This window comes from Bombus vosnesenskii, unplaced genomic scaffold (genome assembly GCF_011952255.1).
Source record: "Bombus vosnesenskii isolate JDL3184/JDL3185 unplaced genomic scaffold, Bvos_JDL3184-5_v1.1 scf7180000013314, whole genome shotgun sequence".
NCBI classification, from domain to species: domain Eukaryota; kingdom Metazoa; phylum Arthropoda; class Insecta; order Hymenoptera; family Apidae; genus Bombus; species Bombus vosnesenskii.
The window spans coordinates 1,311,008-1,332,662 of record NW_022882960.1 but is presented as its reverse complement, the minus strand read 5'-3'; the positions used below and the strand labels follow the sequence as shown (position 1 = coordinate 1,332,662).

At 45.2% G+C, this 21,655-nt stretch overlaps 2 protein-coding genes across 2 annotated transcripts; both read right to left on the bottom strand.

Moving 5' to 3' along the window:
• Positions 1-4,657: 4,657 nt before the first annotated feature.
• Positions 4,658-11,411, bottom strand: LOC117235192 (L-lactate dehydrogenase A-like 6A). The gene is made up of 6 exons (XM_033496997.1): positions 10,940-11,411; positions 7,032-7,149; positions 6,764-6,937; positions 6,497-6,670; positions 6,179-6,420; positions 4,658-6,105 (listed from the first exon to the last, which is right to left on the bottom strand). Exons 1-6 carry the CDS (start codon positions 11,099-11,101, stop codon positions 5,929-5,931), a joined length of 1,047 nt encoding a protein of 348 aa, XP_033352888.1. The 5' UTR covers positions 11,102-11,411; the 3' UTR covers positions 4,658-5,928.
• Positions 11,412-11,987: 576 nt separating this feature from the next.
• LOC117235173 (L-lactate dehydrogenase-like) lies at positions 11,988-15,843 on the bottom strand. The gene is made up of 6 exons (XM_033496954.1): positions 15,779-15,843; positions 15,406-15,552; positions 15,215-15,332; positions 12,730-13,243; positions 12,531-12,654; positions 11,988-12,343 (listed from the first exon to the last, which is right to left on the bottom strand). The coding sequence occupies exons 1-6, from the start codon at positions 15,836-15,838 to the stop codon at positions 12,149-12,151; spliced, it is 1,158 nt and encodes a 385-aa protein (XP_033352845.1). The 5' UTR covers positions 15,839-15,843; the 3' UTR covers positions 11,988-12,148.
• Positions 15,844-21,655: the final 5,812 nt, after the last annotated feature.

Here is a 21,655-nt window from a genome sequence, read left to right as displayed (position 1 = left end):
ATTTCAACAAAATACTAAACATATTTGCCCCGAACGTTCCTCTTATGACTGATAATTTTAGAACGTTGAATTCCTTGGGTGTTACCACATCCTATTCGTTGAAGTGTTCCTTGTTTAAGAGATAAATACTTTAATCCATTAAAAGGTAAAATACTTTGATTTTATCGAAATAAGCAACAACAAATAATCTAAAGGTCACATTTTTTTACAATCTTCACATTGAACAGAATTAAACGTAGCTTTAAGCCTGTCTTTAAGTAGGAAATTTAATTTTATAGATAATAGAATTACTTTAATTGAATAACTTGTTGATTTCTATTTTTTAACGTAATATCAAGCCAAATAAACAACATCAAATATTTGTTCGCTCATAGAACATTTATTTTATCTCTGTTTTTTACACAGCACAGTAAAACGAACGTAATTACGCGTAGTCACACGCAATATTTCCTATGAAATTATCCGAAAAGACCGATAGCCTGTTACTTCGATCCGTGTTACGTTTATCCATTAAACACGGGTGGTCGCAGTTGGATGAGCGCAGTGTTAAAAGGTGCATTCACGCGTGCAAAAGAAATAGAGAACTGAAAGAGAAAGGGTGTAGATCGTCGGTGAACTCAACAAGTGATTCCCCGTAACTATAAATAAATGCCGGAGGAACGGGTTCGCTCGCTCGTAAATCTGAAATCGGGGCATAATCGGCGTACAATCTGGAATCTAGCACGGATCGAGGCTCCGTGGCTCGCGATCCACCGCGCGTGCATTCTCGATTACGTTTTATCCGCCGGCTTACCGTCGACGGTAAAGCTGGATCTGACTATTCACGATCGGTAATCCAGGATTCTGTCATAAATCAGCTACCTCGTCTAACAGCCGTATATCGGTCTCGCGTAGAGAAATTATTCCGCTGGAATTACAACCCCTAGTCTTATTATCTTGGCTGTGTTGACCTCTTCGAGACAGCAATTTCACGAGTATGCGATCCACGCAGGTTATAAACACCGTTCGTCGATGAGTTTGCAAAGAACCATGATCGAGAAGGAGGAAGCGTACATGCGTGGATGTGTTATCGCTTAGCTAGTAGGAGATAAGTACTCCCGACTGATACGGTCAAGACAATTTCATATCAATTTGGAAATTTAAAATGAAATCATTGCTGCATTTGTTTTTATGGAAAATTATAACAACGATTAAGCAGTTCGTGAAGGGGAATCGTTATCGTTAGTCGAAGTATTCTGTAATTTCTGTATTGTAAAAACCCAGTTATCATTGAACTCCGATTGATCATTACAAAAGGTCCTAAGTATATCTCCTTGTGCTATCTCAAGCACAACCTTCAGACTTTAGCAATAGCTTCTTGCCCATCGTTATAAAGTTCAATAACACGATGAGGAAAGAGTAGCCTGGCTATGTTGAACGAAGTGCTTTTGTATTTCTTCATCGGTTAAAGGTTAGGATAAAGAAACATTTTTCCGTTATATGAATTAATCGGCTATCTTTTGCGGCTGGAATTAGGTCTTTTTCTACGATTTTGATAGATTCGAAGTCGGGATCCGACTCTAGACGGTCACGTATCGTATTAAGGGATGCAACCGCGTTCATCTCGTACATACGATGCATTATTGCAGAAGGTAATTACTTTCGCGAACGTGTATCTATAGGGATTCGATTAGTTGGCTGTTTTTGTCCAATTGCTTACCGAGGGATTATACAATCCCTGAAATCCACGTTGGTTAACTCAGTCGTCGTCAGATTGGTAATCTATGAAATATCCACACCTAATATTAGGTTCTCTTATCTCTCGACATAGTTCCTAACATGTAATTGAAAAGTAATCAAGCTTTTACAATCTCAGATTTGCTTATCTTTCTTAAAATATGATTGAAACGCCATAAAGCTTTAGCGACTTATACCCGCGACGTATCGACGTATCGTATCGCACTTTTTGTTTAAATTCGAGGCAAGTGCGAACTATTTAACAATTCGATACGATACGAGAAGCCCCTTCTAATAAATCTTAATTAATTTCGCGATAGAGAACCCGACTGCTGTATGCGATTAAAAATATCATGGGTAACCGGTCGCGAATAATTTTCCGCGTAGTCCCGCGTGCTCGTTCGAGTTTATCGCGCAGACAAGTGTAACGAGAAACGAGTTTCGCGTCCGCCACGGCCGAAACACGAGAGCACGACTCGAGACAGGGATCGGTTTCGGACAATCGACCAGTATTGGCGTGATTTTGTGCCATTAATCTTCTCTCGACAATTAACTGGCTGCAGGGCTAACGCAATGGCCGGCTATTAATTACAATCAACGCTATCTTACGCACGCGGTACCGATACGACGTTTAATCTCGCGTCCGGAAACCTTCGCTGGCCGAATTCATATCAAGTTCCCTGTTCTAATCTTGCAAAATGGAATGGCTATTAAAAAATTTCGAAATTATACGAAGATACTGGTGATTGATCATTAGCTTGTTTCATGATCGATTACGCTCGATAAAGTGACGTTCTGAAAAAAGTCACTGGAGAAAGGGAACAAAGATTCTGGAACGAAGAGAAAAGTTTCCATAAGTCACCTGAGGCAGTGGGTTTATCTGGGTTCTCGTTGTACCCGACAGATGCCGTCGTTATGAAGATTTTTTTGAAAGATTTTTACGACAAGATTTTCAGATCAATTTCTATTGATATTAAACATATTATTTTATGTCCATTGATATTACTTAATATTTTATGTCAAATTACTGGAATAATCTTGATCTAGGAATTTATTCTTGGAGCAAATAAAGTTTGAATTTAAATTGATGTTTTACATCTTGATGACACGAATAAGTAATAAATAGTCGTATCGAGATTCGCTCAGATCAAGCAGGTCCTTCGAGAGGACAGGCCGAGATATTAAACGATTACTTAGAATATTTGTCACAGGGCGTGCACAGGGTACATAAATGTCGCAGTTATTATGAATTACGGTTCGATTTCTGTGCGATCCGATGCCATATATTTGATTTAATGAGGTGACAAGTGCACCGAGACCTATAGCAAGAACCCGAACAGGTGATTAATCGCACCCTGATTTCTACCTGAGAGCTTTGCCTGGACGCATCCTACTTTGTTTAAAGTGACATCTATTTCAGAGTAACAGAGTCCCTGTTCGTTAAACCTTAACTGGGTATTGGAACCTAACCATCTTATATTCTTCTCCATTGACAGTATATTAATCTTATATGTATTAGCATACGTTATGCTTCTGTATCGTTAGCTAGCCTAGCCTATCCATTAATCCTTTCACGTTTATGAACGAGAAACCTCGCGATGGCTTGGACGAGATATCTTGCGTGTTTTTCACCGAGACGTGACATATCTTATCCACAAATCCGAGCAAAAGTTGGCCCGTGAGTCATTTGATTAGATGCGAAGGAAGTGGTTATGTTACGTGCTATATTTTTAGACATGCAACTACGCATATATCTTTATTTATTTTGCATAAATGTCAGGTAATAGACACGTGACGTAATTGGCTTTTCTTGTACAGTCAACAGAATCAACGCGCCTTATTACTGCAGAGCTTTTAATACACCAACGCAGAGAGAAAATACAACCATACTTGTCTCGAAAGAAACAAAACTCATAAGCATCATGGTTCCCAGAAAATGTATTCAGAACATAAACGAACTAAACGTCAGAGGCCTAAGTTCTCAGCAAGAACCAAATTTTCGTTACCATTTCCCGAAGCTATCAACTTTTTGTCCAGCTATCGATTTAGATCCCTTGTTTTTTACGAGGAGATTAGTCACGCGCGTAGAATCCTGCGGGCGGCCGAACTGTCCGGTCGATTGATTCACGGGTTTGGCAATGGACCGGGAACCAGGAAGGATAAGGTAGTAAAAAGTGTGGGAAGAAAGCAGAAGAAGAACGAAGGACGAAGATGGAAGTACGCATCGAGACGGGAGGGGAGCAGAGAAAAGTTCCCTCTGCTAATGCGCGTCAGGGGTGAAGAGATCGGAGGTGCTCTTGGGTCCGTTGATTAGCGGATATCTTAATTACTGATTGGCCGCACGGACTAATTAAATCGTAACTCAATCAAGGACCGACCTGGCCCCCACGCTCCGTCGTGTACCGCTGCGGTTTTACGACGTCGACCGAATGCTTTAAGATCTGCCGTGCTTGCATACGTGTCGTGATCGCTGCATAAATGATCCGAACGCATCGGATATTGCACTACAAGAGGGGAGCCAGACAGTGTTCCATCGGCCTCTGGCCACTCTCCGTTCGTTCTTCCTTTTTACTCCTACACGTGTTCCTTTTTCTCCTTGTGACGCGGCGGCCGGGCCACCTCCGCTCATGGTGAACCGAACCCGCTGCTCGAACCGGCGGGGCATTATGTCGGAGCGAAATAAAAAGTACAGTAATTAGTAGTACCTACCGCGGTGTTTCGCTGGTGAACGATGTCCTCGGGAACCTCCTTCTTTTTCGCTCGTATTCCGACACCGAGAGGATTATGAATTTTCCTCGCCAAATTACTTCCCAAACGTTGCTGATTGGAAAGTTCATAGAGGAATATATTCGATATTTGTTTCATTTTTATACACTTCGAACAAGAAACTGAATGATAACGAAGATTAGCGATGGTAGGCGAAAAGTAGGGAAATAGACGACTTGATGTTGACAAGGGCAGACATGGAGGAACAGAATCGTGTTATTAGGTTTGCGATATAAATTACGTGCTCGAGACTCGTCATCGAGATAATACAGAAAAACGGCTTCGCCTGAGAAGAAGCCGGTGCGTCGGAGATGAAGACGTTGCCGTACTCCCCGTCGTTATTGGTGTGGCTTCCAGCCGCAGGAAACCCCTCGTAGCCTCTCTTTCCCTCTCATTTTTCCTCTCTCTCTCTCGTAACGCACATTCGTTAGCATGTATAATGAATCACCGGTGTGTCCCCGTGCTCCTGTTGCGAAAGAACGACGAAGAATTTGCTGGTGGTTGGTCGTCGCGACGACAACGAGCCGCGTTTACATTATAAGCCTCTCTTCGCTATACGGTTCCTTGCTCATTTCGAGAATATGAATCCAGAAAGAGGATGAACAGCCATTAAAAGCAGCAGGCATCGGCATTGCCGCGATCGCGTCTCTGTTTCACGCGCTTTTTCCACCGGAGTTGGCCGGTTTGCTCGACGAAATTTCGCTCTGTAATCGAGGTAATGAATCACCGTCGATTATTTCGTACGAAGCTTATACCGGCAACAACGATGTTTCGCTGAATTCCATGAATAAATTTCTTCTTCTGGCAGTCCGTAGCGTAAGTAGGAACCGTTGTCGGATTCATTATTGAACACGGGTATCTTTATTCCTTTGGAAACGACTTTATCGAATTGTGGGGTACGACGGTAGCGTCGAGGAGCGTCGACGCGAGAACTTGTTGACTAATGCCGCTGCTGACAAAGACAAAAGGCCGGTATCGGCGAAAGCGAATTTTATAAAAGATTGCTGTATCGTTGACCATCGCGTCTTCGAAACTGGCGTTCTTTGTGTTTGTAATAGCGATCGTTTTATCACGACCGGTCGCCGGTGGCGGGACGGTTAACCGCTTCGTACGTCCGCCAATTAATTATCCCTGGTCTACATTAATCTTGGCAAATTGGCCGAAATCGGCCGAGTGGCGTGCGCGTGCAATTTATAGCGCCTCCCCTATTCATCGGTTGCCGAAGAAAAAGAAAAGAAATTCGGTTTGTAAAACAAACTGGCTGTGCTTCTTAAGCATGGATTCTGCCACCGAAATCTCATCTCGCTGCTGGTTTTTGTGTAATTTAATTAATACAACATTGTTCTTTCGCGTCACGAATGAACTTTTAGAATTATGGACTTTCCAACGAATGCACGAGTCGACGAAAGTGATGAAAACGTTTGTACTTGGTGAGATCGTAAAGATTCACTCCAAAGTATGAAGAATTGATTTTTGAGTCTCGTAAATGGCTCTGCACGAGGCCTCCGTAAGTTCTTGCTCCTCCGGTGTGTACGGATGACGAAGAAGCGTTTGTATGCCATTTCTGCCGACTATACAGGGCAGTGACATGTATACATCTTTCTCCAGACCGTGTCTACAACCCTGGAAACATTGACAACTAACTATCACGCGTTAAAACGGAAGAAAAAAGTAGGAGTAAGGATTAAATCGTTACCTTTAAGTAGGTAGATACCGTCATGCAAATACAAGTATTTCGCACGATGGCATCTACGACTTCCGCCGCACAAATACCAGTACCCCAACAGCGATATCCTTTCCTCGTGATAAGATCTTTATCGGATTCGATTACTTTTGTATGTAGTTCACCCCACGATTCTGGATCCGATTTAGTACCGATATCTCTGTTGATGTCTTTCAGTTTAATGCCCATGACTGTCACGGCGGACCAGATGGGTACTGTTCGGTGTCAACGTTTAACGCACTTTCAGAAACGATTAAACGTAACAGTGATAGTATACGGTACGCTAATTACCAGACGTGGGTCCGTTTTCACAAATTATAGAGGCCTGCACCGAGTTTGCCGAAATTCCAAGCTTCTGCGCGATGAAGTACTGAAACCTACAGCTATCCAAAAATGTGCCCAACCCCATCACACGGTGCGGTGGGAAGCCTGAGAGCTTCATGGCTGCATACGACAGTATGTCCACTGAAACACGACGCAACGTCGTTATACCACACCACGTACATGCATCGATATTAAAAAATGTAAAGTGCAACTACGAAGCCTGATAGCTTATACCTGGCGCCGTCACGATTAAAAGTATGCTGTTTGGTGCATACTTGCAGACCTTCGGGATAACGTCTTTAAAAATATTCAAATTCTGATCCATCAAAGTTGCTTCGTCATCGTCGCTCGTAGCTCTATCCCCCACGGTGATCACGCAGACCGTGGCATCTCTAGCCATGGAATAATCTGCGATGGTCCCACGGTTGATAAATCATCGCGATTTTCTTTATTAACAATCTCTCGGACACAAAAACGGCTGAAAGATGAAATTTATTTTCACCTTTGGTACCGACGATCTTCGGGTTGCCGAGGAACGCCGCCGCGTGGCTGATGTCTTCCGCCTCTGCTTTCGCCAATTCCTCGTCCGCGTCTATGAACACCACCTCCGAGGCGAGACGCTGCAACGAGCAACAGAACCGGGGATTATAAAGAGTAATTAACAGGAACTAGCCAACGGCCGGGAGTTATTACGCACTCGAAATCGTTACGCAATCAAGACCCCCGGGAATCGCATTAAGAGTACGTGGTCGCGCGCGCGATCGATCGCGCCATTCGAGCGATCCCTTAATGCGAAGGATCGTTAGGGTCTGATCATCTCTTCGTTCGAGCGAGACCGGACTATTCCGTGAGAGGAGAGGACCACTTTGTCGGCGTTCGCTCGATCACGAGTCTTCCCTTTTGCTGATGTTACGTAACACGAATTTGATGGAATTTGAGATTTTTCACGTTGTCCTGGTAATTATCTTTGGCGTTTAGCAGATTGCATCGCTGGTTTTTGCTCGGAACGTCTTGATCGAGCGATATTCGTCGGTCTGGCTGGATGAATAGTAAAGAAAGCTCCCGTTAAGCTTCCTCCTCGTATTGTGATAATTCTTCTATTGCACCGATTCTTCGTCCAAAGAAAGAGCTATTAGATGCTTCGAACGTCGAAGGAACGCGGCTGAAATAATTGATCGTGCATCAGGAACGTTCCCCGGGGCGATTACGTATTTGTCAAAATCTCGTTTCCTCTTGGTAATTGATGTTCCTCTATCGTCTAACGTCTATAATTTCGTGTAGAAATTTTTTCAGCGACACCTCGGGCATCAATCGCTGCGCGTTTTTAACTCGGTAATTTCTCTTAATCACGGTCTAATTCGTCCGGTTGAATAATAGGGTATCGGTGTGGGACGAGCACACACGTTTTCGTAGCAAATAGCCGAACCGTATACCGCGGTGCACGCTTCGTCCGCTTTCGTTTCCGCGCCAGCAGATGGACACATTTTTCTCTGACAGATGGTGCTTTCACACGTTAAGACAAACCCGCGGCTACCAACAGAAACGGCTTCTTAATATATTACGTTACGCCCTTGTGCTTCCAATCTGTTATTGTACACCGCTTAATCACCATACTTCATCAAGCATGACTTCCGCAGCATGCATAATATCGCAGCTGATGAAGTTTCCTCGCCAGCTCGTCGATGTTCCTCCCTTATGCCTTCTTTCTTCCTCTTTTTTTTCTACTTTCTCTTTTTCCTCTTCCTATCCCTCGTGTAATACCCACACGTATCGTGCGACGATATTGAGCGGTAATTAACTCACAAAAACCCTCCTCCGCCGTGTGTGTTTTGTAACGAGATTTTTAATGACGCATGACCGTGGACAACAGCGAGAGAGGGAGCGAACGTACGAGACAACCGAGACGAGGATCGCTACGAACGCATTAACGATTCCGGTGAAACGACCTGCGTCGTGTAATTTGCATTCGATCGAGTAAAACCGATCGCCGATCCTTTCCTACTTCTCGTGCAGTCTCTCATGCGGTTCTAGTTACCTAGGCCAGTCAACGCTTCACTCTTGGCTACCCTCGTCGATTCCGCTTCAGAGAAGCGCAGCTGATCACAGGTCGCAAGGTACCGAAGGTGTGACACTCGATCCGTCATCAGGTCAGGTTTTATTATGCTTCCGCTGAATTAATTTTATTATGCAACGCTATTTTCTAGCCGATGTAGTCCACTCGTAAACATTACCATTTAAACTTACGATCATATGCGAATAATCGAACTATATATATATTTCACTTACTTTCTCTCAATCTCCGAATCGTAACAACTGTAACTCGAAATGAAATATAGCTTCACGAGCAGGAAACTTTTCACCATCAGTACCGACCCGTGAGATGGTTTGTACGATTTAATGCGACCCGACGGACATGACACGTAACAACGGGTTGGGAAGCGACGAGAACAAGAAGAAGATGAACGTCTTATGCAAGCACTACCGAGCGAGTTGGGTGTAGCGGGCTCGTAAGGTGGACAGTAAGTCGTGGAGATGGTACTGGAACGCTGGTACCTCGCGATCATCTCGTTGATGCGATCTGCCAAGCCAGGACCGACGGAACAACCGCACGATTCGCTGTCTCCACTTCTTCTTATTCCTTCTCACTTTGCCTTCCTTGCTTCTGCTTCATCATTTTCTTTGTTATACGATATTACCCTTCGATCCATTCACCTCGTTCATCGTTGCCGTGGTATCAAACATTTCTGGTGACGTTAATGAGTTCGATGGCACTTAAGAATATTTTCGAGTAACGTTTATTACTTGGTTTCATAAGGAAAATTATAATGCAGCGTCCAAAGGAGTGCCCGTCCCGGCAACTATCATTATAGATCTTGATGACAGACTGAAATAGTAGGAAACGGGAACAGCGTGGTCACTATTAGGGACATTGTAAACGTGTATAACGTTGTTACTCTACGAGCGGAATATAACGACATTCAGACCCGCCCCTGACATTCACCATGCGCGGCCTTCATTGTTTGCCCTCGTAACGATCCACGGAAACCGAAACCTGGAATTAGTCGCCCACGTTCATTATCTCCTACCGGAATATGCTAGCGTTCCGATTACCAGACTGCCACTCCTTCCACGATTCACCCCGTTTTACCCAGGCCTTTCTCTCACCTAACGACGTCCGCGCAGTTATCACGCGCAGCGATGTATGTTTAATTCGGGTCAATCTTTCGATTAATCATTGATTCGTCGAGAAGCCAAGGACCGAACAGTAACGTAATATGAATTGCAGAAACGTGACGTAAAGTCGCACAAATTCCATTTCATAGTCACATAAAAACAAAATTCAATAATGTGAATCGACTGAAGGCAAAATTGTAAATGAAAAGGTTGCGTTAACGCAACGCTGGCTCTTAATGGGTTAACCACCTGACTCACCCTCGTTAGCTATACGAGAAGAATATGAAACGTTACACTCTAGGGAACAGTGAAACGATTCGTAATGACAGCGTCATTCGCTCGACCTTGCATCGACAAAGAGGGAGGACTTTTCAATTTCGTTTAAACCACCGCTTCCGTGGACAAACGGAGGTAAAGGTCTCCACCCGCGCACGCACGAAGAAACGAGGCCCTTGGATCAGCGAATGCGATAAGGATTGGATGTCCTCGTAGACAAGTATGGATTTCAGCTTTCTTCCTCTGGCGACTAGAATAAATCAGCGCCGCGACGATCCTGCGGGGGCGTCCGACGTGTAAATGCTCGCGTTACGATCCGATAACGAGCAAAGGGAAGCACGTTCCTCGTCCTCCCTCATTCTTTCTTCGTTCTCGCTGCTTTTAAGTTCCAATCTCTCTGCCTTTTCTTGTCGCCGAATTCCCTCTTCTGGTCTTTCGTGGATCATTTGCATAATATCCCATTTGATCCCGGCACACTAACGAGCCCACATTCAGCCTTCGTCCCTCGCTTGAATGCACGTACACGAGCGCACACGCCTATCCAAGTATTTCTCCGACTCCTTGCCCTTTGTCGACCACTAGAATATATAGATCTAGTAGGTTTGCTACCGCAACGATGATTCTCCTTGGGCAAACACGAATCACGCGCGCTGGTGGACTGGCGAGGGCTTGAATGTTGTTTATAGACGATCATGCTTTTTATCGTCGCAAGGTCTTTTCGAGTGTTTGAACAACCGCTTGATTTCTTCTTTTCTTAATCCTTTTTATGTTTTACTCGTTGCTTGATCACCAATTTCTCTCGAATTGTATTAATTTTTTTTTTTACCGTATGTTTAATGTTCGAAGACCACGATTTCCGTTTATAAATTTTCATATTTCTATGAAGTAATAGGAAATTTATTCGCTTATTCAGTCAGAGGGAAATTGAGATAGGTTAGAGATACAAAATATTCGACGAACCTTGAAGAGAATCGCGATTCCAACGGCGACACCCGTGTAACCGCTGCCGACGATGACAATTTTAACGCGATGACACTCCACGAAATCTTCCGGCTGCTTGGTGAGCAAAAACGTCGTGGTGTTCCAGACGGTATCGAGTAACTTCTTCTTGGGTACGGCCATCGTCAATGAACCTGATACTCAGGACTCAGGTGTAACATCCCGAGGATTTGATTGAACCGAAACTAGATCAGTAACCTGGAGTATCTCTGTAATACTCTATAAATTTCATCTCCATTAAGTTAAACAACGAAAGTGACAGTCAAACGTTGCATCACTCTTTAAGTCTGAAGTTGTCTATTCACAGAGCGAAACGTTGATTCGCGATAAGATCGAGATCGATTGGAAAGGAACAAAGATTATACAGTCTTTTCAGAAAACTGCTCTTTCGATTCCTCTATAACCCAAGCTAACGACGAACGTACGAAATCGATGGACAGCTGTCGAATCGGCACAGATGGGACACGCCGTTATCGAACGTGTATGCGAATTTCAATTTCCGCTTTGCCGGTCACGTGAGAAGAGTTTTTCGTCGGACACTTGAGATCCAATTGCTCGTGGCACCGGGCTCCACATGAGCCACGAACGAATATTAAATTGCTAATTGAACACCGCGCTCCGCATGAACCACCCTTCCTTCCTCGTTCACCACTCTATTGCCGGAAATATTCGAACGGTCGTTGAGTAACTACCAAAGCTGCCCCCGATCTTCCCTCGAATGAAACAGCGAACAACGTGAAGTTATAATACAACAATGGTAATTTACAATAAATCCCAACTACGTGCGTGTGTATATATATGTGGCTGTTTGAGATACATTTTCTATCTTTTCATCGAGATACGTCGCATCTCGTGATCAACGCACGGATGATCCATCGACAAACGCCACGAATAGCTCATAATAGGACACAAACTACACCAACGACCGGTTTTTCGCGAGGGACACGATAGTTTTCTAGAAAGTCAATTCCTGTACTGTCATTTATTATGTACCCGTACAGAGAACCGGTCGCCAGGTGCGCGCGTTTGTTATTGATGAAGACGCCTTCTAAAACGCTACATCCTTCGTCTCGATCTCGCACTCCTTGCTGCGTAATTTCCGGTAGCACGCAGTCCACCGTCTCGCGATTACTCTACCACGTCCCTCTTCTTCTCTTCGCTCGTTCCTCGCTACTCCGTCTCGTGGTTTGTCTCCTGGAGAATCCCGCTTTCCCGCAGTATACTTCGAATACTGTCCGCACACGTCTGCACCGCCGACTTCTCTTGTTCGCTTAGCTTCTGTCGCACGGTACAGTACACACCCTCTCGACCGATCACACAGGGCACAGACATGTACACGTCCTTGTCCGTACCGTGAGCGCAACTCTGTGGACAATATTTTCTTTCTTTAAAAAGCATGTAACTCGGTAGTTGGTAATACATCGACGAACATGTACTGCGAAAGTTTGCCAAGAGAAAAGTTTCGTTGAGAAGTAATGATATGCGTAAATATAATACTTTTCATAGCCATCGTAAAATTTGGAGTTTGTAGCAAGCGAGGATTTCGACTCACGAGAATGTGCGTTGACGCCGGGAGCACGACTTTGGTGTTCCTAACAATTGCGTCGACGATTTCCGCCGTAGAAACAGCAACGCCCCAACAACACGATCCTTTCTTCTCCTCCAGTTGTGTGCCACTGAAACGTGCCCGCGCAAAATGAGTTTAAACGATCTCGTTCCCCTTAACGATCTCACCCGTAACGATCACTCACACGTTCTTTACGTTCTCCGAGATTTCGTACCACTTCTCAGGGTCGTCTTGTTCCCCTATTCTAGGATTTATATCCCGAAGCTTCATTCCACCCACTTGGATGCTCGACCATATAGGAACTACAAAAGATACACGGTCCAATATACGATAATAGTTCATTATTGAGTATAAAATACCAGCCATGTCTCCTTGCGCCCCGACCACCATACAAGTAACTGAACTTCGCGCCACGTTTAATCTTCTGCTCACGAAGTCTTGAAACCTCGCGCAGTCTATCAGTGTACCGATGCCAAGGACGCGATTAGAAGGAAATCCTGATAGTTTCCAGGCGATGTAGGACATCACATCGGTCGGCTGAGTAACGACCAGGATGACGGACTTACATGCGAATCTTGCTACAGCAGGTATGATTTTCTTGAAGACCTTGAAATTGTGTCTTACGTTTGGGCTTTCACCAGGTGCGGTTTCGCGAGTGCAAATTATCACCACTGCGGATTCCTTCACCATACTGAAATCTGTCAGAAAAAATTCCTGATAATTATTCAAGTAATAACGCACTTTCTTGCCATATGCAGACAAATTTCCACGTGCATTTTCGAAATAATTCCTCACTCGTTACCCGGCGAGATTCTCACTCGCATACTTTCCCCCGATCAAGTATCGTGGAATTCCGTCGAAAACAGTGGTTGTACCACGAAGAAGAACTGTCTTAAATTCGGCTAACGCGCATTCGTCGAATGCTTATGCGAAACACGTTCTACCCTAGCCGAGATAAGAATACCAAAGAAAGAATCGTTAGAAGTCGGGCATCCCTTTCTGGAAATCTCTCGCTGGAAATATCTCGTTCGGTAATAAAGCCATCGGAAGCTGTTGGAATACAAAACGCTGGAAGGGATCGAACGTACCTTTTCTCTCGTATCCGAGAGGATTCTCTCTTTTGTCTATAGAGATGCGCCGATAACCGCGTACAGTACATAACGTGGTCAAGACAAATAAGAAGCACCGATTTTAGCTAACACCTTCACGATGCATGGTGCGACCTTGTAGCGCAACCGAGATACGCTCGTTGCTACGTAGAGATGACACTTGAGATAAATTAGTCGGTAAAAAGCCGAGTCTGTTCTACTTGTAGTACCGGTAATTGCTACTCTCGAATGCGGGCGAGATTAAAGGGAAACTATGTGTGCGGATGGGAAGTAAAAATTTGCGAGTAGAATATTTCAAGAACATCGCATCACAGCGTCGTGAGCATTCGAATTTACCAACGATTACAGCGTATACTCGCTAGTAAACTGTGCAAAAACGACAACTGAGAGACACCAGATCCACTCGATCGAAACATCCCGTTTAAAATTCAAAGCCGAAGATTTACGACCGCGAAATAATACAAAATGAAATCGGCTGGAAACACATGTAGCTGCAAATCGTGGCTCACGAAGTCGCGTCGTCAGACCGGTAAATTGCCAGCTCGAGACGGTGTTTCCATCGTGGACGACCGCGAGAGAGCCAAGCTTTTGTTCCCGAATTCCGGAGCAAGGTGGTATATTTTTTTTTCACGAGCGAGCCACGTTTACTGCCGGAGGCCGCGCACGGATGACAGAAGGACGCTCTGCGCGAAGAACGGAGAAAGGGGACCGAAAAAAGAGAGAAAAAAAAAAATATGTATCGTGGAGTCGATCACGGTCGAGATAAATAAGAGTGGCACGGAATTTACGAGCTGGTTGGTGAAAAGCTCGGGGAAACGCTTGCTGTAGCGTCCTGCGTGTAAGCACGCGGCGATGTAGATGAGCAACGAGATTAAAAGACAGGGCCAGGAGAAGAGAGAAGGTTCCGGATCTCGGAACTCTGTTCGCCGTCCCGAAAATTCATTCCCCCCTTTCGGGACGGTGACCGTTCTTTCTGACCCATTGCACGTTGACAGAAGGTCTCTTGACGAACAAGTCGATGCGACGGCAGCGTCTTTTAAAAGCGGCAGTCCTGGATCGGGCCGAACGATCGCGATCGATGCTCGCCCCAAGCATCGTCAGTTAGTCGTCACGTCCACTGACACACGGAAGAAATTACCATGCCGAGGGATTAGCTTTCGACTCCTGGTTCTTCCGCAGCGAGTAGACAAGCGACGGTCGGAGTATGTACGTGAAACGTTAGTTATTCGTTTCGTTAGTTGTTCCTGTTTTAAGCATGTAAATGTTGGATGTCTTCGTCGTCTTCGTGTCTCTGATTTAGTGTTAAACTATACATCGTATATTTTTTATGTGTCAGTATTTCATTTTTTTAAACGATAAAATAACTAAATCGATCGATAAGTCCTACAACTTTTTTTTTACCGATGGCCAAAGGAAGTACATTGTTCAAAACAATTGCAAAAGGAATAGCAAGGAACGAGTATCTCGTTATTCAATTTCAATTTCCATGAAAGTATTCATCGAAATCCATCAGATTAAGATACATATAATATGTAATACGTATATGAGACTGTCAAGTACCTGATGTGCCAGTTACTAGAGGACACCCCAGGAAAGCTCCAACGTGCTGAATATCCTCGGCCTCGGCGGAAGCCTTGTTCGAGTCGTGATCGATCAGGCAGACCTCGCTGGCCATTCTCTAAAAATCACGGGGAATCAGACGGTTGATCGAGCGTCGCGGTCCGCGCGGCTCGCTCCGCACTGATACTAACTCTCATCAAGATCGCGATAGCGCAGGCAATTCCAATCTTTCCTACGCCGATGATGGACACTTTGACGCGATGCGGATAAACGTCACAGGGACCAAGCTGGGTCGTTATCAACGCGTTCTTCGTGGTGGTCGTGATCGGCAGCTCTTCCTGTAACCAGATCTATAGTTGAATAACCCGAACAACGTAAAAATAGCGTAATAAGAGACGGTGTAAATAATTGTAGATAGCAAGGTGAATTTTAACAAATAATCCTTGTAATTGCAATTTTCTATTATATTTCTATTTATAGAGTCGATCAGTGCAGCTTCTAAACGATCGAATTAACAACCACATTGTATCAAAGACTCTATAAGGAACATATTCAGAGACTTACATCTTCGCATTCTTCCCTCTCCGTTTCAGCTTCGCTCTTGGCAACTTCCGCGTCATCCATTTTGCGAGACCTGAAATCGTGAGCGTTTAATTCGCCTGTTTCATTGGCGCGATTCGATGGTCGAATATAAGCTTTGCATTTACCGGTTAGCCAGCTAATTGGGTGCAAGTAGAGTCGTTCCACGAGTCCAGTTGCCAGCTACTCCATCCACGTTATCGTTATTCGCAAGATCGCCGAGGTGGTCGCTGTTCCTTAACGTTCTCGTGGTCAGAAGGGTAAAACGGCAGGTAGAGAAAGGTCGTCGTCTGGTTCTTATGCAGATCCGGATCAACCTACGCAATAACGACGTTCGAGCAGAGCCTCCCGCTCTCAGGTATTTCAGACTAATCGTGCTCCCCGTTACGAGAAACTCTTCGTGGAGAAAGAACTCTTCGCGGGAAACTACAGAGAATAACGACGGAAGTTATCCGCGCTCCTCGCTGTAAATTAGCCGCAGGTAGTCGCCCCAGGAGCGCAGGTACATCGCGCCGGATTGTTCATATATTTCTGCCCGATACCCACGCGCATCGATGTAAAATACCTTATTTTCGTGCATCAATCGCGGAACCACGGTCCCCCTGCGTCTTTATTTACCGGACAGCGATACGTTTCGAATAGGTGTATATTGGCAGGTTGTAAAAGCTGTGCCGTCAGCTTTTTATTATCGATCTTTAACCAACGTACATTCCATTTGGAATGTTGACTGGTTTAACGTATGTTTGTGCTTAATGAAAATTACGACTTTGAGGGAATAGTAAGTACTGTAAAATTATGGTCAAAGTTAAGCTAATAAAGAAATCTACGTGTTTCTAAATATTAGAACATATTGCTATGTATACAGTAGGGCTTAGAATTTATACGATTTTGTCAAGAGACAAGCAGTTCATGTAGCTGAAGTTTATATATCCGGAGTACATTGATTCTCCAACGTATGATTTTCCGTTCATATGATCGGTATTTATGTCCAAATAAATATTAGCGGAAATTCATTTTATCCAGCAGTAATTAAATAGCTCGAATAATTATGACACGTTGATCAACTCGGTTTGTACATTTTATTATCAATACGATAAACATCGATACGATACACAATATGAATCGATAAATCAATCGTCCACTACCAAGAATCTCCTCCTTAATCCAACATTCTCGCGCTTCCAGCTTGGAACGGACGACACCTGAAGTTCATCAGACACTTCTCGCGTAAGCGTACAGTTTACACATGCGAGCAATTCGCGTGGACTCGATTCGCCGGTGAACAAAGAGTGACCGAACTCTTGGCGCGAGGCTTTCTCATTTACCTTGGACCCCTTCGATAAATTACGCCCCCTGTTTGCTCGGAGCAGCGGCAGCCGAGGCGTTCCCAGTAGTTGGAGCGTCGCGGGACCTTAACACACATTCGAAGATGGATCTTCCTCTCGGTGGAGAAAGAAAGAGGAGGAGGAAGAAGAAATCGAAGAAAAAGAACGGGAAGAGGAAGGAGCTGGTGGCTTTTTTTCGAACGTGGTCCTCGCGAGGGAGCGCCAGGCTACGCGGCTGCTGTTGCTTCTGCTGCCGTAGCAGCTACACTCCGGACACATTCAATTTTAACGTTAATAATCACCGGGAAAAATGACGGGCTTAAATGCGGCCATTCATCAGGGACGATCGATATTGCGAATGCGGCTTAACGACGGAGAGATAACATCGAACGTCCCGGTTCAGAGTTATTGAATCGCGTCAAATAATATACGAGCCAATAATGTATGAATAGTCCTGCAATTATGGGCCCGCGATCGTATCTAAGGGCGCGTTGTAATTTAGTAATCGTTCATTCTTGCCGACGATTCGACGAATATCGGAGCAGCTCGATTTCTGTAAATGTTTTCTTTATTTTTTAAACGCCATCGTCCACCGTGTGACAATACCGATATCTGATAACTTCGAGTGAGTTTCTTACATAAGAATGTGCTGTAACAGTTTTATCTTTCCACGATCAGCTGTGGATTTTCCAATAATCCGTTATCACGAATTATTGTAATTGGATAATGCGTACTGTGTGTTTCTTTCGAGGTCAACGATACACGGGATCGCTCGTGATACTAGTTAAAATCGATGTCTATCGATTAAACGATCGACCAGAAATACTGAAGCGGGGATGTAATTTAAAGTTGGATGTTTATGGTTAAGCGCGGCAAGTGGGAGCAGAACGACCCGCACCTAGATAATTAATTCCCCACTTTAATTAATCATCCGCACGATTTTATCGCGCTGGGTCAAATAACAAAGATAGCGTAAGAGTCAATATTTTATCGGTTATCACGTTCGTTGTGCCGCTTGATTTACTATCGCGGATCTATCTGTTCCAATTAACGAAACGACCGACCGTCTATGGCTAATTTCCAGTCTGTCTCGACGATCCAGCTACGTGTAGAATCACGATCCGCGTTTATAGCGTTCGTCTTTAAAGAAAGACACGGAAAAATAAAAGAAGACGAAAGCAAAGGAAAGAATCGTGAGCAACAATAACCGCGCATCGCCGCGGGCACTTATGATTAATTGGCGTGGAACTAGCGAACGCTTTTTTAATTAACCATCTCCACGAAACGTGACAGCGGGAGAGCTGGAATCGGCCGCGATAAAAGCGCGATCGGTCGATAACGATGTCTCTTCGGAGCGCGGAGCAAGATTCAGCTGAGCGAACGGTGCAAACGATTCGCCTTCTCGAGATAGTCCTTGAAGGTTGGTCGTAAGCAACCGATCTTCTGGTACTCGGGTCCAGTCAACCGATCCAGACACTGGCTCGCGCATGCCTCTGGTGCACAATGCTTGGTAGTACTGCAGCTGATACAAGTATGTTCGCCGTGCAACCGGAATTTTAATTGGCTATTTGTTTGTCCGCTACACTTCGCGGCGCTGCTATTGTCCGGCCTGCCGGAGAAGAACGATCACCGTTTCTTCCCTTCCCTTTTCTCCGTTCCTCTTTCTCTCTCGTTTGGTTTGCTTTTCACCGACGCGGTATTAATCCGACTCGAGGAAAGTCTTCTCTTCGGTGAGAGCCCAATCTATCTTTCTTCCTTCGTTCTCTTCGGGTCCCTCCGCGCGATGACTCTTTTTGTTTCGAAGTGCTGCTCGCGTCTAGGCCGCGCCATGGCTAGCGCCTCGAGTGAGGTACGATTTTTCGATGCCTCCCTCCCCCGTTTGAAACGATCCAAGCAAGATTAAGACCGGATGAAATTGCAGTTATTACCGGCCGGAGACCGGACGAGGGCCTGCATGTATAATCCCGCATCACAATACGTATCGTTTCGCGGTACCACTTATCGAGTCATTAAGCGTTATGCGGTGTAATTGCGCGCTTTTTACCGAACCGTTGCGTTGGTACCACGACGGACATTAATCATCGATACGATCTTCTTTCGACGCCGCCATTGCGAATGTCTCAATTTACTCGGCACTGACTACGGCGTGAACGCGTCCCGACTTCTCTCCGTTCGTCCACCACGGATTTATCTCCGTCGAATCTAATTTCGCCTGCTGCCGCCTGCGCGGCGAAATACGAATTTAATTCACCCGACCACCCCGTCCCGGTCGGGGTATTCTGCTCGGTAACGCGCCCTAATAAATTAGCAAGCGACAGGTCCGCGATTCGGTTTAATCGCCGGCGCAAGAACCGACACGGACCGCTTGTCCGTCTGGACCGCGTGCACGCGAGCGCGCGAGAGACCGACCACTTGCCCGAAGCGGCCAGAAAGAACGCTCTCTGTACTTTTTTGCACGCTCCGCGGAACTTATTCCAATTAAAATCGTACCTCTATTTTAGGTCAGCCTCCGGTTCGGCTTCGAATTAAACGGCCGCACCCGGTCCACCCGGAGAAACCCGCCACCATCTCCCAAATAAGCAACCAAACTCGAAGTTCGTCGCTTACCTAAGTACAATATCTCGTGATCGTGACCAAACTTCGTTCTTTTATTAGCTCGATTTTTACTCTTCAGTCGTTAAGGGCGAGTGCATGGCAGATGAATGGTAAGATGAAGTATGTAGAAACGGGGTTTGCCTCGATCCATTTTGGATAAATTATGAACTTTTACTTTTACTTCGAACTCTTTCTGAGCATTCTTTTCGAATTTTTGAGAAGAAACTAAACAATAGCGCGGAACGTCCCAACTCTCGATATATAGGTAAATTCAAAAAGAATCTCGTAACAAAGCTACGAATATTTTAATACGTAAACTCGCATGTCATAAACATTCCCGCCCACGAATCACGAAGAAACTACCAATTACAAGAACACGGTGAAACATGAAAAAACCGCGAGTCGTAAAAACCCGCCATCATAAAAACCTCAACCTACCGCTTGTATAACATCAGATACATCAGTCGAAGCTCGATGCAAAAGTGAAACAACTTCGTAAAAGCAACCGTTACGACCAATCGGATAACGTCCCTGACGCCGCGCGTGCACGCGTGTCCGTCTCAGAGACAGAGGAGAAAAAACTACATCGTAAGATCCACTCACAGGGACTTTCTCGAAGAGCATCCCTCGGCTAGAACTCGGACGCGTATTCAGACGGTTGTTCGGCCATAATTGCAACGTTTACCTCGTTACTAAAAATCGGTCCGCGTTCTTTCGATCTTCCTCCGCGACGGGGACCTTGAAGCACAGTCGTAGGAGGTCGGGACTAGCACCGACGACCCCTGTGGCTCGCTGAAATATCGCGCGGACGACGTGGTTCGTTTCGATATTTCTGGCCCCGGGGCCTCGATGAGCGGTGAGACTCTTCGAAGAGATCGTAGGGGCCGAGGGGTGGAGGGCGCGACGAGGGTGGAGGAGGGCGGCGAAGAGAGACCTCTCGTTTTATTACACCGTATCGGGAAGGGGCGAGGCCGATGCGCAATTGTTTATGCCCGTGTCCCGCCCTATCGGACGCATCGGATACACTCTCGAATACCTACCACGTATACGCGCTCTCAACTAAACGAAACGTGCTGGCGTGATGCGTGGTACACGCACAGAAATGCCCTCGTGTTCCTCCTTCTCGCCAACCCCTTGCCCGATCCATCTCTTTGTTTCTTCGTTCGGGCTAAGATTATTAATGGCGAGGGTCCTGGCTCTCTTCGGCCTACCCCCGAGTGTCAGTTCCTTGACAATGACGAAGTTTGCACCTCGGGCCCACCTCTTCGCCCCGTCCAAAGATCGTATGCTACACGCGTCGCCCGTCTTTGTGCCTCGTTTTTGTCCTCGTTCGTTTGTACCAGCCTTTTCAGACGAGGTGTCTTAATGCGATTGCGTATGTTTGGATACGTTGGGGATAACGGCACTGATCATGAACGATGTGCATATATAATGGAATATATTTGGCTCTTTCCGAGATATCGCGAGAAATCTAGGATACAATGTTCGTTCGGAGTTAGCACGGTAACGGAATAGGGTCAAGGAACAATTCTACGTTGAAATTGTCAGAATGTACGAAATGATCAACTTGAAATCTTTCGTAGTGATTTCATAAATCTATAAGATTGGCGCGATTTCGATGATACTAAAATATATATATATTGATAAGACGTTGCGTTAGGTATTTTTTCATATATTTTTATAACATTTTAATTTCTTTCGTATGGATTTTATAGGCCGGTTACCGATAGTTCTAACATTAAATCGCTCGAAACCCGATATTCCAATATCCCAAGAAATGCGCACGTGTAGCTTGCATTCAGGAGGAGTTGCGTAACAGCGTTCACGTTCGACAGGCTTAACGAGCTCCGCGAGACTCTCGTTTCGCCTAGGTTCGATTATGTCCGCGGCAACGCTGCCCGAAGTGGATGAATTTATTTCCTGAAGTAATTGCACGGTCACG